Here is a 27980-nt window from a genome sequence, read left to right as displayed (position 1 = left end):
CATCCGTCATTGCACTTAAAAAATGCAGAGAGAAAAGTCCTGGGCACTCCCTGGATAGTGCCACAGGTCACAGCTCCACTTTGACTGGTCCCTGACGCACTCTGGTCTTCCCCTCCACAGTTTGTTTCTACTGGGGACATCTCTGACTCCGACCTGGAGAATCAGCTAGGCTAATCTGTATCCATTTCTATGCACATCCTCAGCCGTGGATCTCAAGACCCAGATCCCACTTCTCAAGGCATGACATCTTCCACCACAATCTTCGTCCTCCTCTGGCTTCCCTAACATTGGGGCGTTGACTATATCCTGCATGTATGACTTTGTGTCCATGCAAAAATAAACGGTTTCGAGGTGGGGAGGCTGCATACGGATACCAGCGGTTACCTTTAAAAACCCATTCAAATGACCGTCGGCAAGCCGTCCCCTGTTCAGTTTCCCTGGGGTTTAGGACGGAGACCCCACAGTGGACAGCGTTGGTAGTGTGAACACCCACTTACTGTGTATGGGAGTATGGACTGTGTAACGTAGATAAAATGAAAGTGGGGAAGGTCACTTCAAACAGTTATATCTCGGACATTATAAACAAACTTGCTTTTTGTGTCATATTAGATATTCTTTCATCTAAATTATTTCCACTGGTTGGAAGCACAGTTGAGATTAGGATAGTTATATGCAGTTGTATAATAATATGATATAAGAATCTCCTCTTTCATATGACATGAAAAGCAAGTTTGTATGTTTTATAATTACCCTGCCCTCATTATCTCTACATCTTACACAGCCTCGTACTCTTGCATAGTAACATTTAGTGAGAGGCAGAAATGGATCTCAATACAGAATCAAGAGAAATACTGGAAAAATGCAGGATTTCACAGAAAGGATCCCAAATTTATGTAATAAAATATATTACATAATGTATTAATGAGACAAATCCTGCCAGGAAATCACTTGTCCGAAAGTTTAGTTATGCCTTAAGAGAATGTTGTCTCTTTTCGTAAAGGTGATGTTTCATCCCAGATATTCCCATCAATATGAGAGACCTTCAGCTGAATTTGCTAGCAGCGGGTTAGCTAGCTACATATTCATTGTGGTATTAAATAACAGCCATTTAGATGAATGGTCATCCATCTCATAAGTGGACAGCCCAAATCCTCCAAGTGTGAGCTACTTGTTGTCAGAGGCTCCCCCCTCTTGTTTATAGAGGGCGCTCCAAGTACCCTCATATGGGACAATCTTTTTAACGAATGTTACAATATTTATCAAGAGTGACTGAAAAAAATACTAAGGCTGGGTTCACACCTGCACTTGAAGTCCGCCTGCGGATTCCGTTCCCCATTCTGCTTGAAAAAATGTCCTTTTTGGGCAGAAACCGAGCGGACTCCATTATAGGATATTAGGTCTGCAGGTAACAGATTTTTAAAGCGGATTAGGTTTCCATTCCACGTTGTGGAAATGCTGATTTTTTTTTGTTGCAAATTTTTCTGCATTTTTTTTTAGACAAAGCCAAGAATGGCTACAAAAGGAATGGGAAATATATAGAAAGCTCTTATATTTCTACCTTCTGTTCAATCCACTCCTGGCTTTGGCTCAAAAAAAAAAACACAGCAAAATCTACGAGAGAAAAAAAAAATGCATTTCTGTAACGTGTGGCCATGGCCTAATGGAAGCATTTGACTAAAGGGCTGAACATGAGTGATCTAAGTCATAGATATTTCTGAGATATTTTCTGTTGAGGTCTATGGAAGTCTATTGTCTGGGTACTAAGAAATTCAATCAGGCTCCAGACTAGTCTTTTTGGCCCCTGAAGTTGATCATTGGACTAGTATATTTGATACATGTTTAAAATTTAGTACTCAACTGTAAATCAAATGTCAAAAAAGTTTGTAATGTGGATTAATTTTTGCTTTGTCCCTTATAGGCTCAACGATGGCGTAAGGAATTTGAGAATGAAAAACCATTTGATCTAGAAAGCTCTGGAGATGATGATTTTCTTGATGAGGACGATACAGATGATGTTTATTCTGGATCAGGATCTGGTGGTAAATATTGAGGCGTTAACATTCTGTATAGATTTTATATACTGTATGTTAGACTAAGGCTATGTTCACATCTGCACCAGAGTCTCCGTTGGGGACTCAGTTGCAGTGTTTGCTGAAAATCAACAAATAAAAGTCATTCACAGAGAACTTTTTGCTCTGCAAATTTTAGTTTAAAAATGCTGGACACCCAACAGTCCCCATCATAGTCAATTTGGCCTCCGTGAGTAACCACTGGGACCTGAGCAAACAAAGAGGCGACACTAGTGTGAATCTAGCATAATATGAATGTATTAAAGGGATCCTATCTTTCAAACCCTTTTATTTCTAACTAACACGTCGAAAAAGCCTTAAGAAAGGCTATTCGCCTCCTACCTTTCGTTGTCTTCTCCACGCCGCTGTTTGCCTAAAATTCTGGCTACGAGAAAATGGCCGCTTACAATACTATGTAATCGGCCATTTTTGTGGCCGCGCGCATGCACAGTTGGCTTTGCCTGAGGCCTAAAAGTTAGAAGACACCGCCAGAAGAATACGCGGTGAAGACCTCGTTCCAGATGAAGATGGAAGCGGCGCTGGAGAGTTCTCTTATAGCATTGGGGCCGCGCCCCAGTGCTGTTTGAGCGCTGGGGCCCGACCCCAGTGCTGCGAAAGAACTCCTTTACATACCGTCAAAAAACGTGATTTTAGGTGAATGGTGGCGCGGAGACGACAACGAAAGGTAGGAGACGAATAGCCTTTCTTAAGGCTATTCCGACATGTTAGAAAAAAAAAAGAGTTTGAAAGGTAGGATCCCTTTAATAACACAGTTGACTCATAACCACGTACTAGTCCACTTGTTAAATATGTTATAGATGTATTGGGTCCAAGGTATAAAAACTTGGAGATAATGGGTCAGATTTATTATGCCATGTAGGCCAGTTTTCTGGCTAGCAAGGAAAAAAAAAATCAAAATTTTGGATTTTTTTCCTACTCTCTGCTACTTTTTCAAAAAAGATAGAAAGGGCTGGTCTCAAAGACGCAGCCTGCACCAGCTCTGGGGCTATGTACCACCAGTATTCATAAATCTTGCCCAATGGTTCTGTTACCTTCAACAACAGAGCAGAGCCTGCCTTGAATTTTTCTCATGTATTTTAGAAAATTATAATTGCAATTTTTATTAGAGAAGATTTTGAAATAAGACATGTCTCTCTGTTTTAGTAATCGAATTTCCCATGAAATAACTATTCCGCTGTTCCTTTGCTATTTCATCTAGAAGTTTTTGAATACATTGACATGGTCTTACTGGTTGTGGTTTACAGTTTTGGACCCATTCACACAGAGTAAATTTCGCGTGTATTTTGGCAAAATACACGTGTAAAAAATACACATGTAAAAATAAGACTCCCATTGACTTCCATGACATTTTACACGTGTATTTTGATGTATATTTTGACAGGTATTTTGATGTGTTTTTTAACACGTGTAAAAAAAATGTCATTGAAGTCAATGGGAGTCTTATTTTTACACGTGTATTTTTTACATGTGTATTTTGCAAAAATACACGTGCGTTTACTTTGTGTGAACGGGCCCTCACTCTGTCTACACAAGTGAAATAATAAAGTAACTGCACAATGCAAACTGCAAAATGACTCCAGAGGTGTAATTTCAAGGGGAACACAAGTATTTACCCGACATAAACTATATGGAGAAAAACATTGGTCCACCCCTCTTTTATGGGTTTTCCAGGACCAAGAAAATGTGACTAAAGGCGGGAAATGCTTGTACGAATGAATCAACATATCTGAGCAAATTTATGGCTGTTTGGACCATTTTTACCATTCCTCACATTTTCAGACTCATTCAACACTTCCTGATGTAGGTCTCATTCACACGACACAGGTGTGAAACTCTGTCCTTGCATTGGCCGGATTTACTTTCCTGAACATTATTCTGGGAGAGGGACTCCTAACAATACAGATATGTATGCTACTAGGAGCCCCTGCCTCCCAGTGCTCGACAATAAGTTGCTGGGAGTCAGGGAGCCCTAGTAGCTTAGGTAACTGCACTGCTAATAGTCCCTCTCCTGGCAGAATGTTCAGGGCAGTAAATCCAGCCAACACTCAGACCAAGTTTCATGGCTGAAACTCAGTCATGTGAATGCCACCTTACAATTCCTGTTTGTAGGAGTGTCATTGCTTTGCCAGGCAGCCCGTCCCAGTGTCTGCCCACTGCTCCTCCTAGCAGTTTTTCATTCATGACTTCACAAACTCCGCATGTTTTGCTATATACATACATACTGCTTAAAAAAAATAAAGGTACCACTCTTATAACACATCCTAGATCTGAATGAATGAATGAATTAAATATTCTCATTGAATATTTTGTTCTGTACAAAATTGAATGTGATGGCAACAAAATCACACAAAAATCATCAATGGAAATCAAATTTATTAACCAATAGAGGCCTGGATTTGGAGTCACCCCAAAATTAAAGTGGAAAAACACTCTACAGGCTGATCCAACTTTGATGTAGTGTCCTTAAAACATGTCAAAATGAGGCTCAGTAGTGTGTGTGCCTGTATGACCTCCCTACAATGCCTGGGTATGCTCCTGAGGGATCTCCCCCCAGACCAGGACTAAAGCATCTGCCAACTCCTGGACAGTCTGTGGTGCAACGTGACACGCTGGAGGCGCTACCAGGAGGAGGCCAGTACACCAGGGAGAGAGAATAGAGCTGGCGGGATGGCCAAGCCAATCTTCCTCTGAGCCTTCATACTTACCTGTGTTTTTGTCTAGTTGCAGACAGGAGAGGCAGGGTAATTAGTGGTCTTATTGTTTGGAATATTGAATTTACTGGACATTACCACTACCCTGCTACACAGCTCATAGTAAATAACAAAACTCACAAGCGTTTTTATCATTAATTTATTTTTCAGAGGGTTACATACCCTGAATAAAATACCCCCGTTTTTATCTGTTCACAAAAAATATTTTTGACCTGTCTAAGTTGTGAACGACACCTGTACAACAACATGATACAGGGTCTTTTGATTAGTTTCAGGTTCACACTGAGCACATGTGACAAAGTCTGGAGACGCTGTGGAGAGCGATCTGCTGCCTGCAACATCTTTCAGTGTGACCGATTTGGCAGTGGGTCAGTAATGGGGTGGGGTGGCATTTGTTTGGAGGGCCGCACAGCCCTCTATGTGCTAGCCAGAGGTAGCCTGACTCCCATTAGATACTGAGATGAGATCTTCAGACCCATTGTGAGACCATATGCTGGTGCGGTTGGCCCTGGGTTCCTCCTAATGCAGGACAATACCAGACCTCATTTGACTGGAGTGTGTCAGCAGTTCCTGCAATATGAAGGCACTGAAGCTATGGACTGGCCCACCCGTTCCCCAGTCCTGGATCTGATTGAGCACATCTGGGACATCATGTCTCGCTCCATCCATCCACCGTCATGTTGCACCACAGATTGTCTAGGAGTTGTCAGATGCTTTAGTCCAGGTCTGGGAGGAGATCCCTCCGGAGACCATCCGCAACCTCATCAGAAGCATGCCCAGGCATTGTAGGGAGGTCATACAGGCACGTGGAGGCCACACACACTACTGAGCCTCATTTTGACATGTTTTAAGGACATTACATCAAAGTTGGATCAATCTGTAGTGTGTTTGACCATGTCTGACCATGATCATGTGACTTACGGTCCATGGTCATGTGATGAGCACACAGGTGCACAGCTGATTACCAGGCAGATGTCTGATTATTGTGCAGTGACTATAACGACCTGTGTCCTCATCACATGACCATGGACCGTAAATCACATGACCATGGTCAGACATGGTCAAACACACTACAGATTGATCCAACTTTGATGTAATGTCCTTAAAACATGTCAAAATGAGGCTCAGTAGTGTGTGTGGCCTCCATGTGCCTGTATGAAGTAACAGAATGAATGACAGCAAGCAGAGATCTAGAAAACTGTTAGTAATTGATACAGAAAGTATATTGGGAAATTGTATATCTTTTTATTGTACAAACAGTAGCATTTTTCTCAATATTGGTCTGAAAGTGGCCAACCCCTTTAATTCACTCTCCATTGCTTTCTGACCAGTGAACCCTGGGCATCCTTCAGTGTCATAAACCAGTCATCTGAAATATATATAAATATATATATAATTTTGTGTTATCTACAAGATACAAGTATGGCTAAGGCCCCATGTTGCGGAAACGCAACAGTTCTGACTTCTGTGGAAACACAGCAGAAAAAAAAACTCTGCATTTTACAGTACCAGCAAAGTCAATGAGATTTACTGTATATACTCGAGTATAAGCTGAGTTTTTCAGCACAGTTTTATACTAGAGTCATTACAGTAATTTTCTGTTAGCAGGCCAGGAACGCAGACCCCGCTCTCCCACCGGTCCATCACACGCCGGGTGACGTGGCCACGTAAGCTCAGGCCCGCACTGGCGTGTGTCTGCTTCCCGGCGTGCTAGCGGAAGTACTTCTGCAGTTTGAAATGTACAGCATCGCCACACTCCTGCCAGGAGCGTGGCGATACTGCGGGCCCCGGCACCCGCCCCGGTGTTTGTATGCTAGGTCCGGGTGCTGGGTCTGTAAGTGTAATGGCGCCGCTCTGCAGAGATTCTAATGAAGGCTCCCAGGCCTGTCATTGCTATATTACTATTGCGGCTGGTCTATGACCCTCCGCAATAGTAATGTATAGAATCTTCCATAGACGGCAATACACTTGTATTGCCATCTATGGGACTTGCAACCAAATGATTGCAGGTTCAAGTCCCCTGGGGGGGCTAATAAAATAGTGGAAAAAAAGTTTTAAAAAATGTAATAAAAAATAAAATAAATAAAAGTTGTAAATCACTGCTTTCCGTACAATACATATTTACACCAGCACCCAATCTACGGCTTATACTCCAGTATATACAGTAACTTTTCACTACAAAAAACACAGCTGTATTTTAGATATTTCATTTTTGAAAAATACATGTGTTTTCTCTATATACTGTATTTAATAGGGCAATAAAGAAAACACAGAATCACAGCAGTGTTTTTTAGTTATGTTTAGCTACGTGGGGCCTTAGCTTAATAGAGTAACGGATCACTAAAAAAGCCATTCTCAGTGGTGTCTTGCAATACATTGAATGTTCCTAAATTTTAGCTATCGTAATAGGGGCATCACACTCAGTTCTCTTGCACAAGGCACATCTGCACATGTAGTTCGAAGTCATTGGCATAAATATTTTTGTTCTGACAGGGTTCAATATTGATATAATCCATTACTACATTCCTAATTGTGGAAGGTAACATTGGCTTTCTGCATAGACTTATCCTGTGGATGTTATATATATTGCTCTGTTATCTCGCTCTGTTTAAATGACAATACAGATAAGCGGAGAATGTGTCCCAACATAATAGTATGCAGTCAGCTCTGGTATATTTTACCCACTTAAACTCCTGTGCAGGTGAATTTATGCTCATTACAAGCAAATTGTCTGGGAAACTATGCTAATACTGGCAACTGTGGAGAGGGAAAACCAAGGGCACAGTATATGAGGAATATAGAAAATTTGTTACCCATGAGTATTAACATTTTATTGTACATAATTGTGGCTTGTGAATGATCTACAGCTGTTATGTTCAATGCTTCAGGCTTAGAATTTTTTAACTATATTCTCTCGGAGGAGATTCATGTGACAAGTATGGTAAAAGTTACAGTTGATCTATTCCAAGCAATAAGACAAGCACACATTAAACCACTGCTTTATACGATGATCTTAATCTGTAATCCGCACAGGCCTCTTAATAATTGTGGCACGACTTGACTGATCTCTGCGCCAGAAACGGAAATTTACTGCAGCAGGGAGTTGGATTATATTTCAGATATTACTTATGCCAATTTCTGGCATAAGTCATCATAAATGTGCTGGGCTGTAAGGGCTCGTTCACACAGGGCAAGAAGGGGCAGATTTTGACCTCAAAATCCGCCCACTCACAATAGGGGTCTATGTAGACCGCTAGCGTTCTCTTTTGCACTAGCGGTATGTTCCCGATCGTGCAAAAAAGAAGCGAACTGCCCTTTCTTTAGGCGGATTCCGTGGCTGATAAAACCACGTCGTCCGCCTCGCGACAGCACCATCCGGACTAGGCCCATTCATTTCCCGCCCAAAATCAGGACCAAAATACGCGGTCACTAGCTCCGTGTGAACTAGCCCTAAGGCCCCAGCCCCACCCGCGGCATGCCCACCTAATTAAAAAGTGGTATGAAAGATACCTAAACCGTATAACTAGAATTGATTCTACTAAACAGACTTACAACTAAAATCAAGTTCGATATCACAAAATGGGGCAAATTTTCGAACCCGGTCTTAGATTTTGAAAAAGTGTAAACTTAGATTAGACAGTCTTAAATGACAACAGATTTATCACAGTGGCCGAAGCTGAATGATAAACTCATATTTAGGTTAAGGCCCCAGGTTTAGGCTAATGACCCCTATATGGAGCAGAAGGTAGAAGTATAAGTATTTCCTGTATATGTCCCATTCCCTTTGTAGTTATCTTGGCTATAGGTCCAAAAACTACAGCAAAATCTGCAACAAAATAGCTGGGGTTTTTTTAGCTATGCAAGGTAGTCATCAAGGTAGCTTGAGAATATACTATTTCTGATGTTGTCACATCCTACCTAAAACCGTTATCAATGTCTATTTCCTGTTTCTGCAAAATACTGCAGAATACTAAAATGGACCTTCCAAGACCTTGGCCAGTAAGAGTCTTGTTATGAAAGGTCCTGCAACTGCTGCTGATAACACTAGGGGAAAATAATGCGGACAGGGTGACCTGACTGTGAAAAAGGGGGAACTTTGTCACAGCACATGAACAGGGGTCTGAGGTCACAAGGTAGTTCTCTGGTGTATCTGCCATATCAGATAGCAACCCATGCTACAAAAAAAGAGGTCCCACTGTGCTCATGTAACTTACTGAAGGACATGAAAGTAGGATAAGGAAAGACACTAAGGGGATGAGAATTACTACTGGGGTGGTCAATTTAATGAGTCACTTGATTGTCTCTTAAAAGCTAGAGTAACATTTTGCTCCAGCAAATCTGACACGAATACCTTTAGATGCGGTCTCCATCGCGGCGTTCCTTAGAAATACCGGTTTTTTACCGTTATACTAATGAGCTCTCTGCAGCAAAGAGGGTGGACCCCAGCACTCAAACGGCACTGCTGCCTGAGAGCTCTGTTCAGAGCGCCGCCTCCATCTTCAGCTGCAACCCTGCTTCTTCTGTCTTCCGACACTGTTTAACTTCAGACGCCTGCGCAGTTCAATACAGGAGCGTACAGCGGCTTCCCAAAAATGGCCGCCTGCCGGCCGCAGTAAGCTCCTGTATTGAACTACAAGAGCAAGAGCAGCCACCCAAAAATGGCCGGCCGGCATTATCTCTTGTTATACAGATAATATCACTGACAGTTTTCAGTTGCTTAATGTTTTTTTCTTGTGAATGTTAAGGTCATCCAGTGGGACCTTTAGAAGTAAATCACTATGTTTATCTTCTTTTAGATTTCGAGATGGAGTCCAGGCTGGATTTTGGAGTTAGATTCACTACAGAAACCCCCATTGCTCCTCCCACAGCAACAGCACTAAAACCAGCGCCTACAGTAGACATGCTTGCTCCTGTACAGACAACATGGCTTCCTCCCACAACACAAGCAACATTAGTACATCGACACCACCCATGGATTCTTCCTGAAGCCCCAGAAACTCCATCCATAACTGCTACACCTACAACAACTATTCCGACCAAAGAAGCTGCAACTACTGCTGCTGTAACCACTGCAACAGCCAGGACAACTGAGGTACGCCGGTTACAACCTGTGATTATAGTTTCCACTTTAACAACTATAATGCCTACTACTACAGAAGAAAAAATAGAGGAATGGGATGATACTACTGTAAGCATTGGGACCACTCCAGATCAGGGAAGCACCCAGCAGTGGTCCACTGAAGAGGACAGAACTATAGAGACAACTGTAGCAGATGACGGAGAAATGGAGGATTTAGAAGTGACTCCTACTCAGCAACCACAGGTGAGGAACTGGCCACCTTTCATTATATTCTTCTTTTTTCTTTTAAATAAACTGTAATTTTCATTGAAAGAGCTTATATAAGAAATAACAGAAGAAACAAATACAACAATTCAACCACCACATCTCCAAGTAATAAGATAGACTGTAAGGCATAAGTTAAAAATAATAACAATATGCAATCAAAGTCAACAGACAAGGGGGAGAACGAGAGGAAAAAGAGGGAGAGGGAAATCCGTGGTAAGAAGCCGTTTAAGATACAATATGTATCATAGAAGGTCAAGATGGATTGGAATGCGTCCACATTCTTATGAAGGCTCAAAGTCAGAAATTCAAAACTACAAACATCCATCACTCTAGCAAGAAGTTCAGGACTCGAGATGGGTCTACAGATTTTCAACATTTAGCATTAAAACTCTTTGCTGCCGTACATACAGGGAAGGAAATAATTATTTGATCCCTTGCTGATTTTGTAAGTTCGCCCACTGACAAGGACATGAACAGTCTATAATTTTAAGGGTAGGTCAAAATTAACAGAGAGAGAATATCAAAAATACAATCCAGAAAATCGCATTGTATAAATTTTATAAATTTATTTGCATTTTGCTCAGAGCAGTAATTATTTGATCCCTCTGGTAAACAAGACTTAATTCTTGGTGGCAAATCCCTTGTTGGCGTGCACAGCAGTCAGATGTTTTTTGTAGTTGATGAGGTTTGCGCACATGTCAGGAGGAATTTTGGTCCACTCCTCTTTGCAGATCCTCTCTAAATCATTAAGATTTTAAGCTGTCGCTTGACCACTCGGACCTTCAGCTCCCTCCATAAGTTTTCTATGGGATTAAGGTCAGGAGACTAGCTAGGCTTCTGTGCTTCTTTTTGAGCCACTCCTTTGTTGCTTTGGCTGTATGTTTTGGGTCATTGTCCAGCTGGAAGACCCAGCCATGACCCATTTTTACTGTCCTGGCATTAGAGAAGGAGGTTGTCATTCAGGATTTTACAGTAAATGGCTCCATCCATTCTCCCAGTGATGTGGTGAATTAGTCCTGTGCAGAAAACCACCTCCAAAACATAATGTTTCCACCTCCATGCTTGACAGTGGGGACAGTGTTCTTTGGGTCATAGGCAGCATTTTTCTTCCTCTAAACACGGCGAGTTGAGTTAATGGCAAAGGGCTCCATTTTTGTCTCATCTGACCATAGCACCTTCTCCCAATCAGTCTCAGAACCATCCAAATTGGTCTAATAAGAGTGCAAGGCAAATGCGATAGCCTCTGGCTGATGTATGAGATGGCCAGAGGAGTCAGGGACGGCATGGGAGATGGAGGTTGTGTGATGGTCCCTGAGGAGCTTGCCAAAAAGGTATGTGCTTTATTACCTCTCTCATAGTACCGCAGGCAAGTGTAAAAGAGAAGTTGGTTAAAAGACATCTGCAGGGAACAAAACACAAAAACAAGTACCAAGTCATGGGCAGAACTAAATCTCCCACTAGGGGCCAAACAAACAATCAGTATAATATACTAGAACATAGAGTAAAGACCTCCATACTAAATGTATATTGTTTTTGTTGCATTTAAAAAAAAAAATCCAAAACATTGAAAAAAAAAAACAATTCTTAGTGATGCCATATTCTGACACTCATAGCTATGGGAAAGATGGCTCGGTAGAAGCAGTAGTACACACCCAAACAGTCAAGAAAGGGGCACAAAATGTGCAGCAAGCTGGTTTATTTAGAACAACAGGACAATAAATAAGCCTTCACTTGCACAAATGAGCAAAACAAAACACAGCCTTAACATCAGACACAAATAAAACTAATCCTGCTTGTCCGAGTGACTAACTAAACAGAAGTAATAACCTACTTACTACCAGCCACACAAAAAAACATTAGCAAAAATTGGTCTCACCGGACTCAGGGTTACAGGACAGACCCAGCTACCTCCTCACTTCCTGGATCTGCCCTGAAGTGCAGGCTCTGCAACCTTTTATGGGCCAGTAACAAGCCTTAGGATACACACCTGGGGCTGAAACCTATTCCAGACCCGCACTGGACCACACATAAGTCAGGAATCTGGGGCTGATATAGCGGGACTCCAGCACTCTGCCTGTCACCTTCTCACATAGCTTATTTATATTTCAGTACACGGTTCTGCATAGGCTGTCTGTTTTATGCAGGATAAGATGTACTTATTTATTTACATCATTTTATTGAATGTCTGATGTTTTGCTCACTTTTTATTCAAACTTTTATAGGAGGCGAACTGGCAAAAAAGTGCAGTTCAGCTTGTTTAATTTTCATTTGTTTTTATTCTGTTTATTTATGCATATATATTTTATATATGAGCTAGTGAAAGGAGGAGATTTGAACTTTTAATACTTATTACATTTTTTTTTATTATTACTGTTTTATTGCTCTTATTTTTAGCCCCTCTAGGGGTCTGTACTGCGATGCATCCTAATGTATTCTAAAATACATAGAGTTCTGTTATTGGCTGCTTACAGCGTTCACCTTATGGGAAAAATATTTTTATAAATTTGTAGACTGGGTGTTTTGGGATGCAGGGATACCAAATGGTGTATATTTCACACAGTTTATTTATTATTTATGTCATCTAGGAAAAGGGGAGGAATAGAAACTTGTAAAAAAAAAAATCATATATATTTTTTACTTTTATTTTAAGATCTCCTGGGGGATTTTGAATCCCATTGGGTCTGATCACTAATAGAGATGAGCGAACAGTAAAATGTTCGAGGTTCGATATTCGTTTCGAGTAGCCCCTCAATATTTGACTACTCAAATCGAATATCAAACCCTATTATAGTCTATGGGGGGAAAATGCTTGTTTCAGGGGTAGGCAACGTTCGATCAAATTATACTTACCAAGTCCACGAGTGAGGGTCGGGCTGGATCCTCCGAGCAGTCTTCTCTTTGCAGCATCCCCGCGGCATCTTCCAGCTCTGAATTCACTCTGCCAGGCATCGGGCCTGGGCAGAGCCGACTGTGCATGCCCGCACTACAAGCGGACATGCGCAGTCGACTCTGCCCAGGCCCGATGCCTGGCAGCGTGAATTCAGAGCCGGAAGACGCAGCGGAGAAGCTGCACGGAGAAGACTTCTAAAGGTAGGAGAAGAACCAGCATTGATTGGCCGACTGTATAGCATTCGGCCAATCAATGCTGGTTCTGCTTCGAACTTTTACATTCGAACAGCGAGTGGTACTCGATCGAGTACGAGTATTTCGAATACCGTAGTATTCGATCGAATACCTACTCGATTGAGTACTACTCGCTCATCTCTAATCACTAATACAATGCATTGTAATGCTAATGCAATCAAAGCATTGTTAAATCCATATATTTCTATTAAGGGCTGCCTAGAACAGCCTGACATAGAAATGTAAGAGAGACAAGCCTGGGAGCCTTCAATACGCTACTGGTTGACATGGTAATGGATCACCGCCCCCGGAACTCGTTCCGTGGAATGGCGATACACGCCTAAATTGCTGCAGGTAAAATGCTGCCTTGGTCAGCTTCGACAGAGGCATGAAGAGGGTTAATGCTCACAATCAGTTAATGCCCATAATAATACAGCAGAGACACAATGGATATGATGGCTGCTCAGTTCTGAGCGGCCGCTGTATTTTAACACCCGATATCGCTGTAATATAAAGGGATAATTGTACAGAATAAATTCACAATAAGCTCAGTATTGTTCTGTATTGATTGTACATAGATAAAATTCATTGTCACTGTAATGAAACTTACCCATACATACATTGTCTCACAAGTGGATAACAGCAGATTAAAGCTTATTTAGAAATGAGGTTACAGTAAAAAGAGACTTAGAGATAAATGTGATCTAAGAGAAAAGAATTCTAAAAGACAACAGAAAAACATGGCCACCTAGGAATTGTGAAAGAGGTAAAGAGGCATGCCTCAGAAGTCATGACGCAACAGGGATTGTAGAGCCAAATTTCTGGCAAGCAGCCATCAGAACCTCTCCTTACAATCAACGTTACCCTTGTAGGAGAATTGGCATACTTATGTATTTGTGTTAATCCTTAAAAAACAAAAAAACATTTGTGGGAATTTATTTAGGGAGTGCTGTATGCCATTTTTAATCAGGTCCCCGGCTGCTGCAAGACACATCTGCATTATTAAGAAGCTCCGGCCTGTTAATAATTCAGGTGGTCTCCTTGTCCTGGCCCCCCTTGGTGGCAGGCAGGGGGCAGAAGAAACAATGTGGCACATCTTTGTCAGTATTATTGTAGGTCAGTAGTACCATAGTAACAGTAAAAAAAGAAATACCATAAGACAACATATTCACAACAGATTATTATTAAAGGCTATAATGATTATAATGATTTTTTTATTCATTTTTTTTATCACAGCCTTCAGTGGTAAAGCTATTTGTAGTGACCTTTTCATTTAAAATGCACATGCTACCCTAACACATGACTCTTCATAGACCCTTCAACAGACAGCACGGACGCTGCACATAGATCCTTCTCATGATGTTCTGATGAAATGGAGATTAGATACACAAAACACTTTTTAATAAGTTTTACAGCAATTAGAATAAAAATTTAGTGTAAACAAGGCTTTAGAGAAAACATGTATATTAACCCCTTCCCGCCGATGGCACTTTTTGACTTCCTGAGCAAGCTCGATTTTTCCAAACGGACATGTGTCACTTTATGTGACAATAACTTTGGAACGCTTTAACTTACCAAAGTGATTTTAAGATTATTTTTTCGTAACACATTGTGCTTCATGTTAGTGGTAAATTTTGGTTGATATGTTTTGTGTTTAATTATGAAAAAATTGGAAATTTGGTGGAAATTTTGAAAAATATGCATTTTATAAAGTTTGAAATGATGTGCATTACATACAGATAGTCAGACCGCCAAAATTATATCCTAAATCTCATGTCCCAGATCTCTGCTTTATGTCGGCATCAAACTTTAGGCGCCCTTTTAATTTTTACAGACATTATAAGATTTACAAGTGAAACAACAATATTCAAAATTTTCAAGAAATTTCCAAAAACCATTTTTAAAGGGACTAATCCAGTTATGAAGGCGTTTTGAAAGACCCTTGTATTAAACCCCCCATAAATCACCCCATTTTCAAAACTGCACCCCTTAAATAAGCCAAAACAACATATACCTAGTAATTTAACCCTATAAGTGCTTAACAGGAATTAATACAAAATGGAGGTGAAATTTTCAAATTTGAATTTATTTTACTAATCTTTTCGTTTAGCCCTAGAATTTGCACATTCACAAGGGGTTAAAGGAGAAAACGCATCCCACAATTTGTTATGCAAGTTCTCCCGACTACCACAGTACCCCACTTGTGGGTGTAAACTAATATATGGACGCACAGCGAGACGCAAAAGAGAAGGCGCGCCAAGGAGCTTTTAGAGGGCAGATCTGGCTGTGATCAGTTTCAGGAACCATGTCGCATTTACAAAGCCCAAAACAGTGGAAACCTCTAGAAAGTGACCCCATTTTGAAAACCGCACCCCTCAAAGAATTTATCAAGTGATGTAGTGAGCATTAGTAACCCCGAAGTGAATGTGTAAGCTGTGCGGAGTAAATTGGGCACACCAAATCCCATTCTATTTTCCCACTAGCTCCTATGACACGGATGGGTAAGAGGGGCATTCTGGGGGATCAGCGCTGGTGTACTCTCTCTCATAATCTCAAAATATGGGGGGTCCCCTGAAAACGCTCGCACAGCTTACACATTTCCTTCTAGTCGCAGCCACTTATGTCCTAATGATTTGGCGACTTTTGGGGTTTTTGTCTTCTCATTGTACAAGCTAGATTTTTATTTTTATCTTCTGGCAATGTGGCCATATGAGGGCTTGTTGTTTGCGGTATTAGATGTGCTTTTCAATGCCACCATTTTGGGGCCTGTAACTTATTCACTACATTTTATTAACTCTTTCTGGGTGGGATGTAAAAGAAAACATCAATTCTGGCATTGCTTTTTAGCATTTATTTTTTTCCCGTGCAGCGTACAGCATAAGTAACATGTTACCTTTATTCTGCGGGTCGGTACGGTTACGGCGATACCTCATTTATATGATTTTTTAGCGCGTTGCTATTTGTGCAGAATAAAATTCAATTTAGGGAAAAAAAATCAATTATTTTTGCATCGCCATCTTCTGAAAGGCATAACGTTTTTATTTTTCGCTAGACAGAGCTGGTTGAGGGCTTATTTTTTGCGGGAAGACCTCTTCTTTTTATTGGTACCATTTTGGTTTTCATCTGACCATTTGATTACTTTTTATTGAACATTTTGTAAGGGAAAGGTGGTGAATAATCATTATTTTGTGCGGTTTTCTACGTTTTTTTTTTACGCCGTTCGCCATTCGGGTTAAATAATGTTTTAATTTTATTGCTCAGGTTATTACGGACGCGGTGATACCAAATATGTAATGTTTTTTTCTATTTTTCTTTATTTTACATAATAAAACATTTTATATGGGAAAAAAGGGATTTTTGGGTCTTTATTTATTTCTATTTTATTTTAAACTTATTTAAACTTTTTTATTTTTACTTTTTTCAAACTTTTTTTTTCTGTCCCCATGGGGGATTGAAGCAGTGATCAGCTGATCACCGCTTCACTACATATACACTGCAATACACGTGTTACACGTGTATTGCATTGTATAGGAAGCTGTCAGCCTGTGTAGACGCACAGGCTGACAGCTTCATTTACGGCAGGATCAGCCAGGTGCGAGGACGGGGTAAGTGATGGGGCAGACCCGGGGTCACTGATCAGACCCCGGGCTCCCCCCTACGAACACCGGCACCCCCCGAAACCGGCGCGGGGGGTGCCGATCGCCACCACAACAAAGTGAAACCCCGGAGATGCCGGTGGTCATGTTGGAACCGGGTCCGATCGCGGGTGTTACAGGGCAATGTCAGCCGTAACATATGGCTGTCACCCGCAGCGCATGGTGCGCACACAGTTTCTGTGTGCGCACCATGCATCCGCCGTAATAGTACTGCGGTTTGCGGGAAGCCCTTCCCGGCAGCGCCGTACTATTACAGCGAATGTCGGGAAGGGGTTAAGATAACTGTGAAAGAAAGCACAGAAGAAAGAAACGTAAAACTTACAGAGATGAGCAAACACTGGTCGGAACAGCCGTTCCGAACAGCACGCTCACAGCACGCTCCCATAGAAATGAATGGAAGCGGCCGGCACGCGGGAGGTTAAACGGCCGGCCGCCGGCAAAGTCTGCGTGCCAGGTGCTTCCATTCGTTTCTATGGGTCATCTCTAACTATCTCTAACTACAAGTAAGTAAAGAAAATAGACACTGTTGTATTTAATGTTGCCCATTTTGATGAATTATTGACCCCATACTTTCTTTGTTTCGGTAACAGACAGACACCTGGGAAGTGACAATAGCTACAGCTCGAGATGGTGATATAGAGGTGCCAGTGAGTGGAGGCCCCAGTGGTGACTTTGAGATCCAAGAAGAGGAGGAAGCATCTCAGACACAGCTACCCACAGTACCTGACCTGGGCAATGAAGTTCTGCCAGCTGGCACATCACCCACTGATCGTGGCCGAGGAAGGAAATTAGATACTGGTCTCATTGACAATACTATAGATTCTGGGAATACCCTGGCACAGATGCCTCAAAAGAATATTCTGGAGAGAAGAGAAGTGCTAATAGGTTAGTCACTACTTACAAGCTGTACAAACATTTTGATTTTATCAGCAGATTCATATCAGTGTGTAGAAAATTGATATTGTGTCACTGCAGGAGTAGCATTTACCCCTCACTCTGTCCCTCTCTGTTTTTCTAATGCAGCTCTCTGCGAGTGGCCTTTCTAAGGTTACTTCGACTCAATACAGTGCAGCTCACTTTCTTGAAAATCAAGGCATCTTAGCTCTGCATAGGGGTCTTAACTATCTAGAAGTGGAGGTCTTCTCATAGGAAACAAAAAGACAGTTTCAAACTTCTAGAGGTCCAGTGGTGTGGAGTAGCCTGTCCCAGGTAGTAATGCTACAAACTGACTAGCATGTCTGCACTATAGCTGGTTTCTTATTACTTAGTTCTGTCCACCTTCTACAACAAGTGCAGATGAAATAACACTTCCATTGACAGATCCATGGCCGTTTTAACACATTGGTGGGCCCAGTGCAAAGGCTTCGTAAGTGTAAGTTTATCTCTAGTGACAATCGTTATCGCTATTATTTTAGCGTGTAACGGATATCGCTCAACAAGTGGATGGTGTACTTTACTCTATAAAGATCAGGTATGGACAGGACAGGGACAGGGTCAAATGTAAACTTTATTGATGACTTTGTGTATGTGTTGTGTAGTTGTTTAGTGCAATTCTTTTGGCGGTGCGACCAGGACAATGTTAAACAACTCCATTAAACTTCCTTTGACAGCGGATTTTGATTCCTTCCATTATGTTTAGAGGGGTATTACATAAGAATACCCCTCTGAAAGTACAGTATGCGCTCTGATTGATTGGAAACTTGGACAGACATCCATGCTAGCACCTAACTCCCCCTCTCCCGGGGTCACATACAGGTTATGCAGAGATAATGATGATTTATCATTGTCTCTGCAGCTACTCCTTCCCCCTCCTTCTTGCTTCATACATCTCTAAGATGCAGGCTGAGGATGGAGGGAGGAGGGCACTTTAGAGCCCCATATCTCAGGAACCGTTAGGATTATGAAGATGATCTTAGAAAATCTCATCTTTAAAATGAAACCAAGATCCTCATGATAGCCTTGTTGTTAAATACTCTTCGGGAACTGAGATCTGCAATGGGATCTCAATGCCGAACATCCTTTTTCACTAGCGAATCGCTCTAGATCTGTAAGGGCTATCAACTGCACACCTTGTAGGGAAGATTGTAGGGGAGTGGGCCCCAGTGCCATAGGGTCCGTTGCAATTGCACTGTTCGTCCTATGGTTAAAGAGGCCCTGGTCGTAACATCTTGGATGTAAGAAAGGCACATTGCGATATGTTGAAAATAGTATAAAACAGTATATATCAATATAGAACATAATTAGCAAGTCACTAAGAGGAATCATGTCAAACATGATGTGACCTTACATATACTACTACAAAAATAATAATATAATTTATATAATTTAATCTAGATAAAATGCATACAGGTGCATTTACGGTGACCTTTTCAGGATACAAAAACATAACAAAACTTAATACAATTTCAGCTGTTATTATTGATATCTAAAGCCAGTGTTAATGAATTTTTTTCTTTTTTTATCTAGCGGTGATCGTTGGAGGTGTGGTCGGTGCCCTTTTTGCTGCATTTCTAGTAATGCTGCTGATTTACCGCATGAAAAAGAAAGATGAAGGAAGTTACGCTCTGGAGGAGCCCAAACCGGCCAGCGTTTCCTATCAAAAACCGGACAATCATGAAGAATTCTACGCATAGTAGAGGGAATGTCTCCTTCTTTCCCCTTTTCCAGTTCTGATGATCAATGAGCCTGTGGACGGATCATCCTTTCATGGCTCCCATGTTCAGTGATCCTGGATGTGGGCTTTTATTTCATTTTCAAGTCACAACTACCTTAAGTGTGGTCACAAGAAAAGTGGCCAGATCAGGACACTTCACCACTCTTTGGAAACAAAGATTATCCCTGTTATGGGATTTCTACTCCATCCATTCCTCTTTGCATTTGTACACTGTCGATGGCCACAACTGCCAGGTGCTTCCTTGAGGGTCCTTTTACAATGCTTAACTGATAAAGTTGTTGTGGCCATCACGTAGCAGAGTCAGTACTCCAAAAAGCACAAGTGATACCTTTTACTTCACCTTATGATGCAGTATTGGCATATACTAGGAAATATTTTCGGTTTTTTAAATAATATTTCCAAAGTGTAAAGGTCATGTACATGCTAAAGGGAATTTGGAATGTTGTAAATCCTATATATATATATCTTTATAGTAGACCTATACAGATTACTTTGTAGTCCGACCACAGGCTCCGCTATTAATCTGTAAATACAATCTGGTGTAAATTAAGAATTCTTAGAAAGAAAACAGAACTTTTTTTTTAACATTTAAACAAAACATTCTCCAGCAAATGTACTGATGTGAAAAAAAAAGACTAAACTAAGGATACAAATTGAAATGGTACTGCGGTGGTGAAGAGATGAGATTGGTGTTTTGGTTAAATGTTGTGCCATAAAAAGGGATATGGTTCAAATCTTCTTACCTCTGGAAAAAAAAGTTCAAACTTCTAGAGGTACAATTGTCTTTTTCAATGGTTACTCTTATCCCCATCATTTCTAACATTCTAACCTCTGATTTATTTACTTAAAGGTGCAATAAAGTGTCACTAAACGTTACACAGTAAACTGTATAGAAAATGGTAAAACATACTTCAATCAATATGTTATTTTATTCCTTTTTTTTAAATCTAAACTTGGTCTTTGTTGTGTATTGATTCAGCGACAGTGAAGGATTCTGGCTATTTATAAGCAGATGAATGCGCATTTAATTGGAAATTATTTTGAGCCAGTACAGCTCAGTAAATATAAAGGCATGCACATGTGGTTACATACATGTGATACCTGTTTGTGAACACAGCCCACAGGCCTTTCTGCCAGTCCTCTCATACACATGCATAATTGCTTCAGCCCAGAAAGCATATGTGCCAAATGAGGAGAGGGGAGAAAGCCACTGCCAGGCACATCTGTCAATGGCTTTCCTCTCCTAGAGCTAAAGGATCAGGCATGTTGAAATCCAGTATACCCAACCTTTTACTTCCCCTACTTCTGCAATCAGGTGAGATTCTGGAGGCCCCATACACCTTAGATGACTAACTGGCGTCGCTGGATCAGTAGGTTCAGGTGACATACTTGTGATGTGTATTACCAGCATTAGACCAGTGTTCTGCAACCTGTGGCCCTCTAACCACATATTGTCATGGCATGTTGTGAGTTGCAGTTGTACAACAGTTGACATGTCACAGGCAGGAGACCACTGACTTAGACTATAGAGAATTATGAAATATTCTTTATTCTTCATTTGTTCTTATTTCTTAAAAAGGTTGTCCGGTCTTAATTTTTGTATGGCCTAAGCTGCTTCTGGCACCCGTCATATACACAATGCAAAGCTGGAAGCCGAAAACTGCATCTGCTGTATCGTGGACGGACGCTGTCACTGCAGCTCTGCTCCCACTGAAGTTAGGGAAGGCACCCAGCCACTATACAGTGGATGGAGCTTTCTGCTTCCTGCTCTGTATTGTGTATTGGATGGTCGATTAAAGCAACTCCCTACAGGTGTCGGCCCCCTACCGATCAGGTATTTATGGCCTATATTGAGGATAGACAATTCAAATAGTTAAGCCTGGACAACCTCTTTAACTATTTTTTTCTGTCCAAGTATGTCTTGAGTTCACAGAGGGATGTAATGGTTTTCTGTTTGCTATTCACCTCTAAGTAAATGAAATGGAGCACCAAAGAAGGGAAGGGAAACATGAGGCCTTAGTCCTTTTCCCAAACTCCTAAGGTTTGAGGGTCTCAGAAAGGCCACTGACAGTAGGTTGAGAATTTGTAATGTGAAGTGAAAGATGAAATGTTATCCTAACTTTAAGTGATCAATGCTTTAAGGATCTAAAGAAGGAATTACAAGATGAAGACCTCATCCAAAATAGAATTTCCGTCAACCAAGCTGAATGTCATGTCTGTGGCATATCTTTGTTATTTTCCCTGTGAAGACCGAATGTAACATACCAAGGGGTGCTTTGGGCATTTACAACAATTCTCGGGAATAATGGGAAACGCTCCTTGGCTGAAACTTTCTAGTATGGAACATCTTGACTGGTCCATCTGAAGACCTGGGATATTTTGGTTTTGTACATTATTCTACCAGTCTACCTGCAAGTACAAAGTGGGTTAATTTCTTACAAAACATCTGTTGTAAGTGGTGAAATAATTTCTAGAACGGGTTGAGTACTGGGGTTATACTGTAATAGAGCATTTTTTGTATGTACAGTATGTAATTCACTAGGATTTTAGCATTAAAAATTTGCTTCTTAAAGTCTGTTCTGAATGTGTCTCCTAGCACAGACTTTAAAGCCAAAAGCAACATGAGCAACGAGCAAACAAAAAATAATTCACCTAAAAATAAAATTATACCTTTGCCAATGATCTTACGCACTGTTGCAGTTAATGTATCTTAATAATTTTATAATTATTTCTGTGCTGTACCCATTAAGGAAATAAAATGTAAAACATTTGAATTTTTCATTTTCTTGTCATTTTTTGCTACATTGTATTAATATACATGTTGCCAATTGTAAATGTGTATAAAATGACAGTAAATAGGTTCACTCATCATAAGGCAAGAAGTAATATACATGAGTAAAATACAGTTGATACAAATACTATACATGGATTAATAGAAAGTGTTATGTCTCTGATATGTATATACAGTACAAGAAATCCCCGCACTCACTTTTCTTCCTTTGCTTTCTCATGTAACTTTGCGTATATACCCAACAAATGTTTGTCTAAAATCTTTTTGAAGACACAAAAGTTACTTAAATAAAGAAGAGACTGCTGTGATTTGTCTTGTATCTCTGTATATTGAGCTACACTTACGCACCTCCATGTGCACAAATACTATGCATAGTGCTGTCAAGAATTAATGGTGCGCTATAAATAGACCTAACTGTGCTCTATAAATAAATAGCAATGATAAATAATAGTAGAATCCACCATTATTTATCATTGCTATTTATTTATAGAGCACCATTAATTCCATGGTACTGTACATTTGACGGTTTTCATACAGTACACAAAATATACAAAACGAATACAATACTAACAGTGACCAACTGACACCGTGGGATAGAGGGCCCTGCCCACAAGGGCTTACAGTCTATGCGGGAAAAGGGATAGAGACAGTAGGTGAAGGTAGAGGCTGTTCAGATGGTGGTGTGATGGTAGTAGTGTTATTGGAGGTTGTTTGTCTTCCTGAATAGGTGTCATGGTAGTGAGTTCCGGAGTATGGGGGATGCATGGGAGAAATCTTGGAGATGGTTGTGTGAAGAGCCGAGGTACAGAGCTTATGTGTGGGCAGGTAGCAAGAGATTAAGTCAGATGGAGGGAACAGATTGTGGGTGGCTTTCAATGACATTGTTAATATTTTGAACTCTGTTCACTGGGCGATGGGTAGCCAGTGAAAGGATTGGCAGAGGAGCACAGCCGATGAATGGGGGGAGTTGTGGAATAAGCGAGGGGGACAGTTTAAGGTGAAGGGGGAGGGGAGAGCATTTTCTGGGAGGCCAAGGAGAAGGGTGTTACAATAGTCTAAGTGGGAGATAATGAGGACTAGCATGGTGTGAGAAAGGAGCAGATTCAATGGATGTTCTTGAGTTGGAGGCAGCAGGAGGTGTTGAGGATTTGGATGAGTGGCTTCAAAAATAGGGGCTGTTATGGGACATTAAAAAGTGTGGTTAGACCACTATGGGATATTATACTGTGTGTGAAGGGGTCACTATAAGGCATTATACTGTGTACAGGGGCCACTATGGGATATTATACTATCTGGAGGCCACTTTGGGACATTATTGTATGTGTAAATGGGGTGTTATACATGTGGGAGCCAGGAAAGGGGATGCTGTACCATGTGGAGTTGGAGGGGCCCAAGTCAAAATGTTGCTATTGGTCCAGTCTTTGCAAGTTTCACCCTTGCTGACAGTCAAACATGATGGTAGGCTGATGGGCTGGGGCTGCTTTGCTGCTTCAGGACCTGGACAACTTGCTGTAATTGATGGAACCATGAATATTGTTCTCTACCAGAAAATTCTGAAGAAGTAAGTTTGGCCATCAGTTCATGACCTTAAGCTTAAGCATACTTGGATTGTGCAGAAGAACGATTTTCCGAAGCATAACAGCAAAACCAAAGTGAGAAATAATGCTACAAAGTAGGAATTCTTTAAAAAAATATAAGTGTTCATAGTTTATATTTGTCTATTAACACAAATAAGTGAATGATCAAAAAAATCTAGTTTAATCAAATTTTTGGTTGTGGCTAGAGATGAGTGAATATTTTTTGAAGCTATTCGTTGAATACCTCGCTCCCATAGAAATGCATGTAAGCATCCGAACACCAAGGGGTTAAGCACCAGCCGGCAGTGCTGACCGCTAACACGCATTCCTATGGAGCGAGGTATTTGAATCTATTATTCAAATCAACACTAGTTGTGACCACCCTTGGGGGAGGAGTCCTGGAAGTGGTGACTCAGCCTCCACAGAGCTTTGTTCTCAACATCATCAAGTCTGTCTGAGATTATATAAAGAGAGTAATTGAGTAAGCCTTGTTCTATAAGGGCTAGTTCACACGTGAACTGCCCGCGCGGGTTTTGACACAGAGAGAGACGCGGCGAGCCGCGTCTCTCTCTTGTCAAAACCCGCCCGCCACGACCATCGCTGTCGCGGCTTAGCCCTCTGCTGTCGGCTCAAATGAATGAGCCGACATAGGAGGGAGCTGTGGGGGGCGGAAGCCGCGCGACTGAGACAGCGCGGCTTCCGCCTGAAGAAAGGACATGTCCTTTCTTTTCTCCGCTAGCAGCAGCTCGCCGCTAGCGGAGAACAGAAGCCTGGCGGTCTCCATAGACCACCATTATAAGGGGAGGTTTTGGACGCGAAATCCGCTGTCAAAAACCTCCCCTTATACTCACGTGTGAACTAGCCCTAAAGTATATCCTTGCTCAGGCTAAGGCCCCACGTTGCAAAATGCAGTTAAAAAACACTGTGGAAAAATACACAGCGGAAACACATACACAGCATTTTTCATTGCGTTTTTGCTGAGTTGTTCATTGCTGATCTTCTTCCCTTATTATACCCATGCTTCGATTTTCGTGGGCCTTTTTGAAAATGTAGCTTTTCCACAGCTGTTTTTTTTCTACAATGTGTGGATGGGATTAGCCATAATCCCATTCACTTTGCAGGTAATGTAAAATGCTGCATTTTCGCTACGTAGGGCTTCAGCCTTGAAGACTGTCTGCTAGTATGACTAGAAGAATTGATGCTGTTTTGAAGGCAAAGAGAGATCACAACAAATACTGATGTGTTTTAGATTTCTCTTTTGTTCCTTCTATGTGCATTTTGTTACTTGCCAAAAACAATTTATTTAGTTATTGTTACATCTATTTTTAACGCAATTTTACTGTGCAGCATTTCTTCCACACCTTGCTATAACTATTGCACAGTACTGCATAATATAAAGGTGAGCGTCTCTTCATCATTTCAGGGAAGGATACATTGTGAGTAGAGATGAGCGAACAGTGTTCTATCGAACTCATGTTCGATCGGATATTAGGCTGTTCGGCATGTTCGAATCGAATCGAACACCGCGTGGTAAAGTGCGCCATTACTCGATTCCCCTCCCACCTTCCCTGGCGCCTTTTTTGCTCCAATAACAGCGCAGGGTAGGTGGGACAGGAACTACGACACCGGTGACGTTGAAAAAAGTAGGCAAAACCCATTGGCTGCCGAAAACATGTGACCTCTAATTTAAAAGAACAGCGACGCCCAGCTTTGCGTCATTCTGAGCTTGCAATTCACCGGGGACGGAGGTTTCCGTCCAGTTAGCTAGGGCTTAGATTCTGGGTAGGCAGGGACAGGCTAGGATAGGAAGGAGAAGACAACCAACAGCTCTTATAAGAGCTAAATTCCAGGGAAAAGCTTGTCAGTGTAACGTGGCACTGACGGGCTCAATCGCCGCAACCCAGCTTTCCGCGGATCCTGAATGGAATACACTGACAGTGTATTCCCGTATACCCGATATATACCCCCGATACCCGTTCCAACGGTGTGCCCCCCCACCTTCACCCCAGAAATACCCTGCAAGTCCCCTAGCAATAGAATTGGGGCTATATACACCCACTATTTTTGCTACTGCTATATAGTGCCATTGTCTCACTGGGAATTCAAAGAATATATTGGGGTTACGTGCACCCACAATTTTTGCTACTGGTATATAGTGCCATTGTCTCACTGGGAATTCAAAGAATATATTGGGGTTACGTGCACCCACAATTTTTGCTACTGGTATATAGTGCCATTGTCTGACTGGGAATTCAAAGAATATATTGGGGTTACGTGCACCCACAATTTTTGCTACTGGTATATAGTGCCATTGTCTGACTGGGAATTCAAAGAATATATTGGGGTTACATATAACTTCAATTCCAGGGAGAAGCTTGTCAGTGTAACGTGGCACTGACGGGCTCAATCGCCGCAACCCAGCTTTCCCAGGATCCTGAATGGAACACACTGACAGTGTATTCCCGTATACCCCATATATACACCCCAAATCCCCGTTCCAATGGTGTGCCCCCCCACCTTCACCTCAGAAATACCCTGCAAGTCCCCTAGCAATAGAATTGGGGCTATATACACCCACAATTTTTGCTACTGGTATATAGTGCCATTGTCTGACTGGGAATTCAAAGAATATATTGGGGTTACGTGCACCCACAATTTTTGCTACTGGTATATAGTATATAGTGCCATTGTCTCACTGGGAATTCAAAGAATATATTGGGGTTACGTGCACCCACAATTTTTGCTACTGGTATATAGTGCCATTGTCTGACTGGGAATTCAAAGAATATATTGGGGTTACGTGCACCCACAATTTTTGCTACTGGTATATAGTGCCATTGTCTGACTGGGAATTCAAAGAATATATTGGGGTTACAAATACCCTCATTTCTTGCTACTGCCATATAGTGCCAGTTTCTGACTGGTAATTCAAAGAATATATTGGGGTTATAAATACCCTCATTTCTTGCTACTGGTATATAGTGCCATTGTCTGACTGGGAATTCAAAGAATATATTGGGGTTATAAATACCCTCATTTCTTGCTACTGGTATATAGTGCCATTGTCTGACTGGGAATTCAAAGAATATATTGGGGTTACGTGCACCCACAATTTTTGCTACTGGTATATAGTGCCAATTTCTAACTGGGAATTCAAAATGCGCAAGGCTCCCGGAAAGGGACGTGGACGAGGCCGTGGGCGAGGTCGGGGGAATGGTTCTGGGGAGCAAGGTAGCAGTGAAGCCACAGGGCGTCCCGTGCCTAGTCCTGTGGGGCAGCAAGCATTGCGCCACTCCACAGTGCCAGGGTTGCTTGCCACATTAACTAAACTGCAGGGTACAAACCTTAGTAGGCCCGAGAACCAGGAACAGGTCTTGCAATGGCTGTCAGAGAACGCTTACAGCACATTGTTCAGCAGCCAGTCAGACTCTGCCTCCTCTCCTCCTATTACCCAACAGTCTTGTCCTCCTTCCTCCCAAAATTCCCAAGCTTCACAGAACAATAACCCCAACTGTCCCTGCTCCCCAGAGATGTTCTCCGCTCCTTTCATTGTCCCTCAACCTGCCTCTCCACGTCACGATTCCATGAACCTAACAGAGGAGCATCTGTGTCCAGATGCTCAAACACTAGAGTCTCCTCCATCTCCGTTCGATTTGGTGGTGGATGACCAGCAACCCACCCTCATCGACGATGATGTGACGCAGTTGCCGTCAGGGCATCCAGTTGACCGGCGCATTGTGCGGGAGGAGGAGATGAGACAGGAGTTGGAAGAGGAAGTGGTGGATGATGAGGACACTGACCCGACCTGGACAGGGGGGATGTCAAGCGGGGAAAGTAGTGTGGATGTTGAGGCAGGTGCAGCACCAAAAAGGGTAGCTAGAGGCAGAGGCAGAGGTCAGCAGCTTAGGCGAAGCCAGGCCACACCCGGAATCTCCCAAGATGTTCCAGTTCGTACCCAGCCCCGAAAAACTCCCACCTCGAGGGCACGTTTCTCGAAGGTGTGGAGTTTTT

At 41.8% G+C, this 27980-nt stretch overlaps 1 protein-coding gene across 2 annotated transcripts in view; it reads left to right on the top strand.

Moving 5' to 3' along the window:
- Positions 1–22341, top strand: part of SDC3 (syndecan 3) — a 109366-nt gene extending 87025 nt beyond the window's left edge. The window contains exons 2-6 of one of the 2 annotated variants that reach the window (XR_012715061.1): positions 1919–2039; positions 9598–10124; positions 17518–17812; positions 19394–21071; positions 21104–22341. Coding sequence is in view for 1 of the 2 variants with exons in the window: in XM_075264561.1 (XP_075120662.1) it covers positions 1919–2039; positions 9598–10124; positions 17518–17812; positions 19394–19560 (1110 nt within the window). In the remaining variant the exon portion in view is untranslated. Of the gene's footprint in view, positions 1–1918; positions 2040–9597; positions 10125–17517; positions 17813–19393 lie in introns of both variants that reach the window. The other variant, XM_075264561.1, reaches the window with a different exon arrangement.
- Positions 22342–27980: the final 5639 nt, after the last annotated feature.

The sequence above is a fragment of the Leptodactylus fuscus genome, chromosome 2 (genome assembly GCF_031893055.1).
Source record: "Leptodactylus fuscus isolate aLepFus1 chromosome 2, aLepFus1.hap2, whole genome shotgun sequence".
NCBI lineage: Eukaryota > Metazoa > Chordata > Amphibia > Anura > Leptodactylidae > Leptodactylus > Leptodactylus fuscus.
The sequence above is the reverse complement of the archived record's forward strand: the minus strand, read 5'-3'. Positions and strand labels throughout refer to the sequence as shown.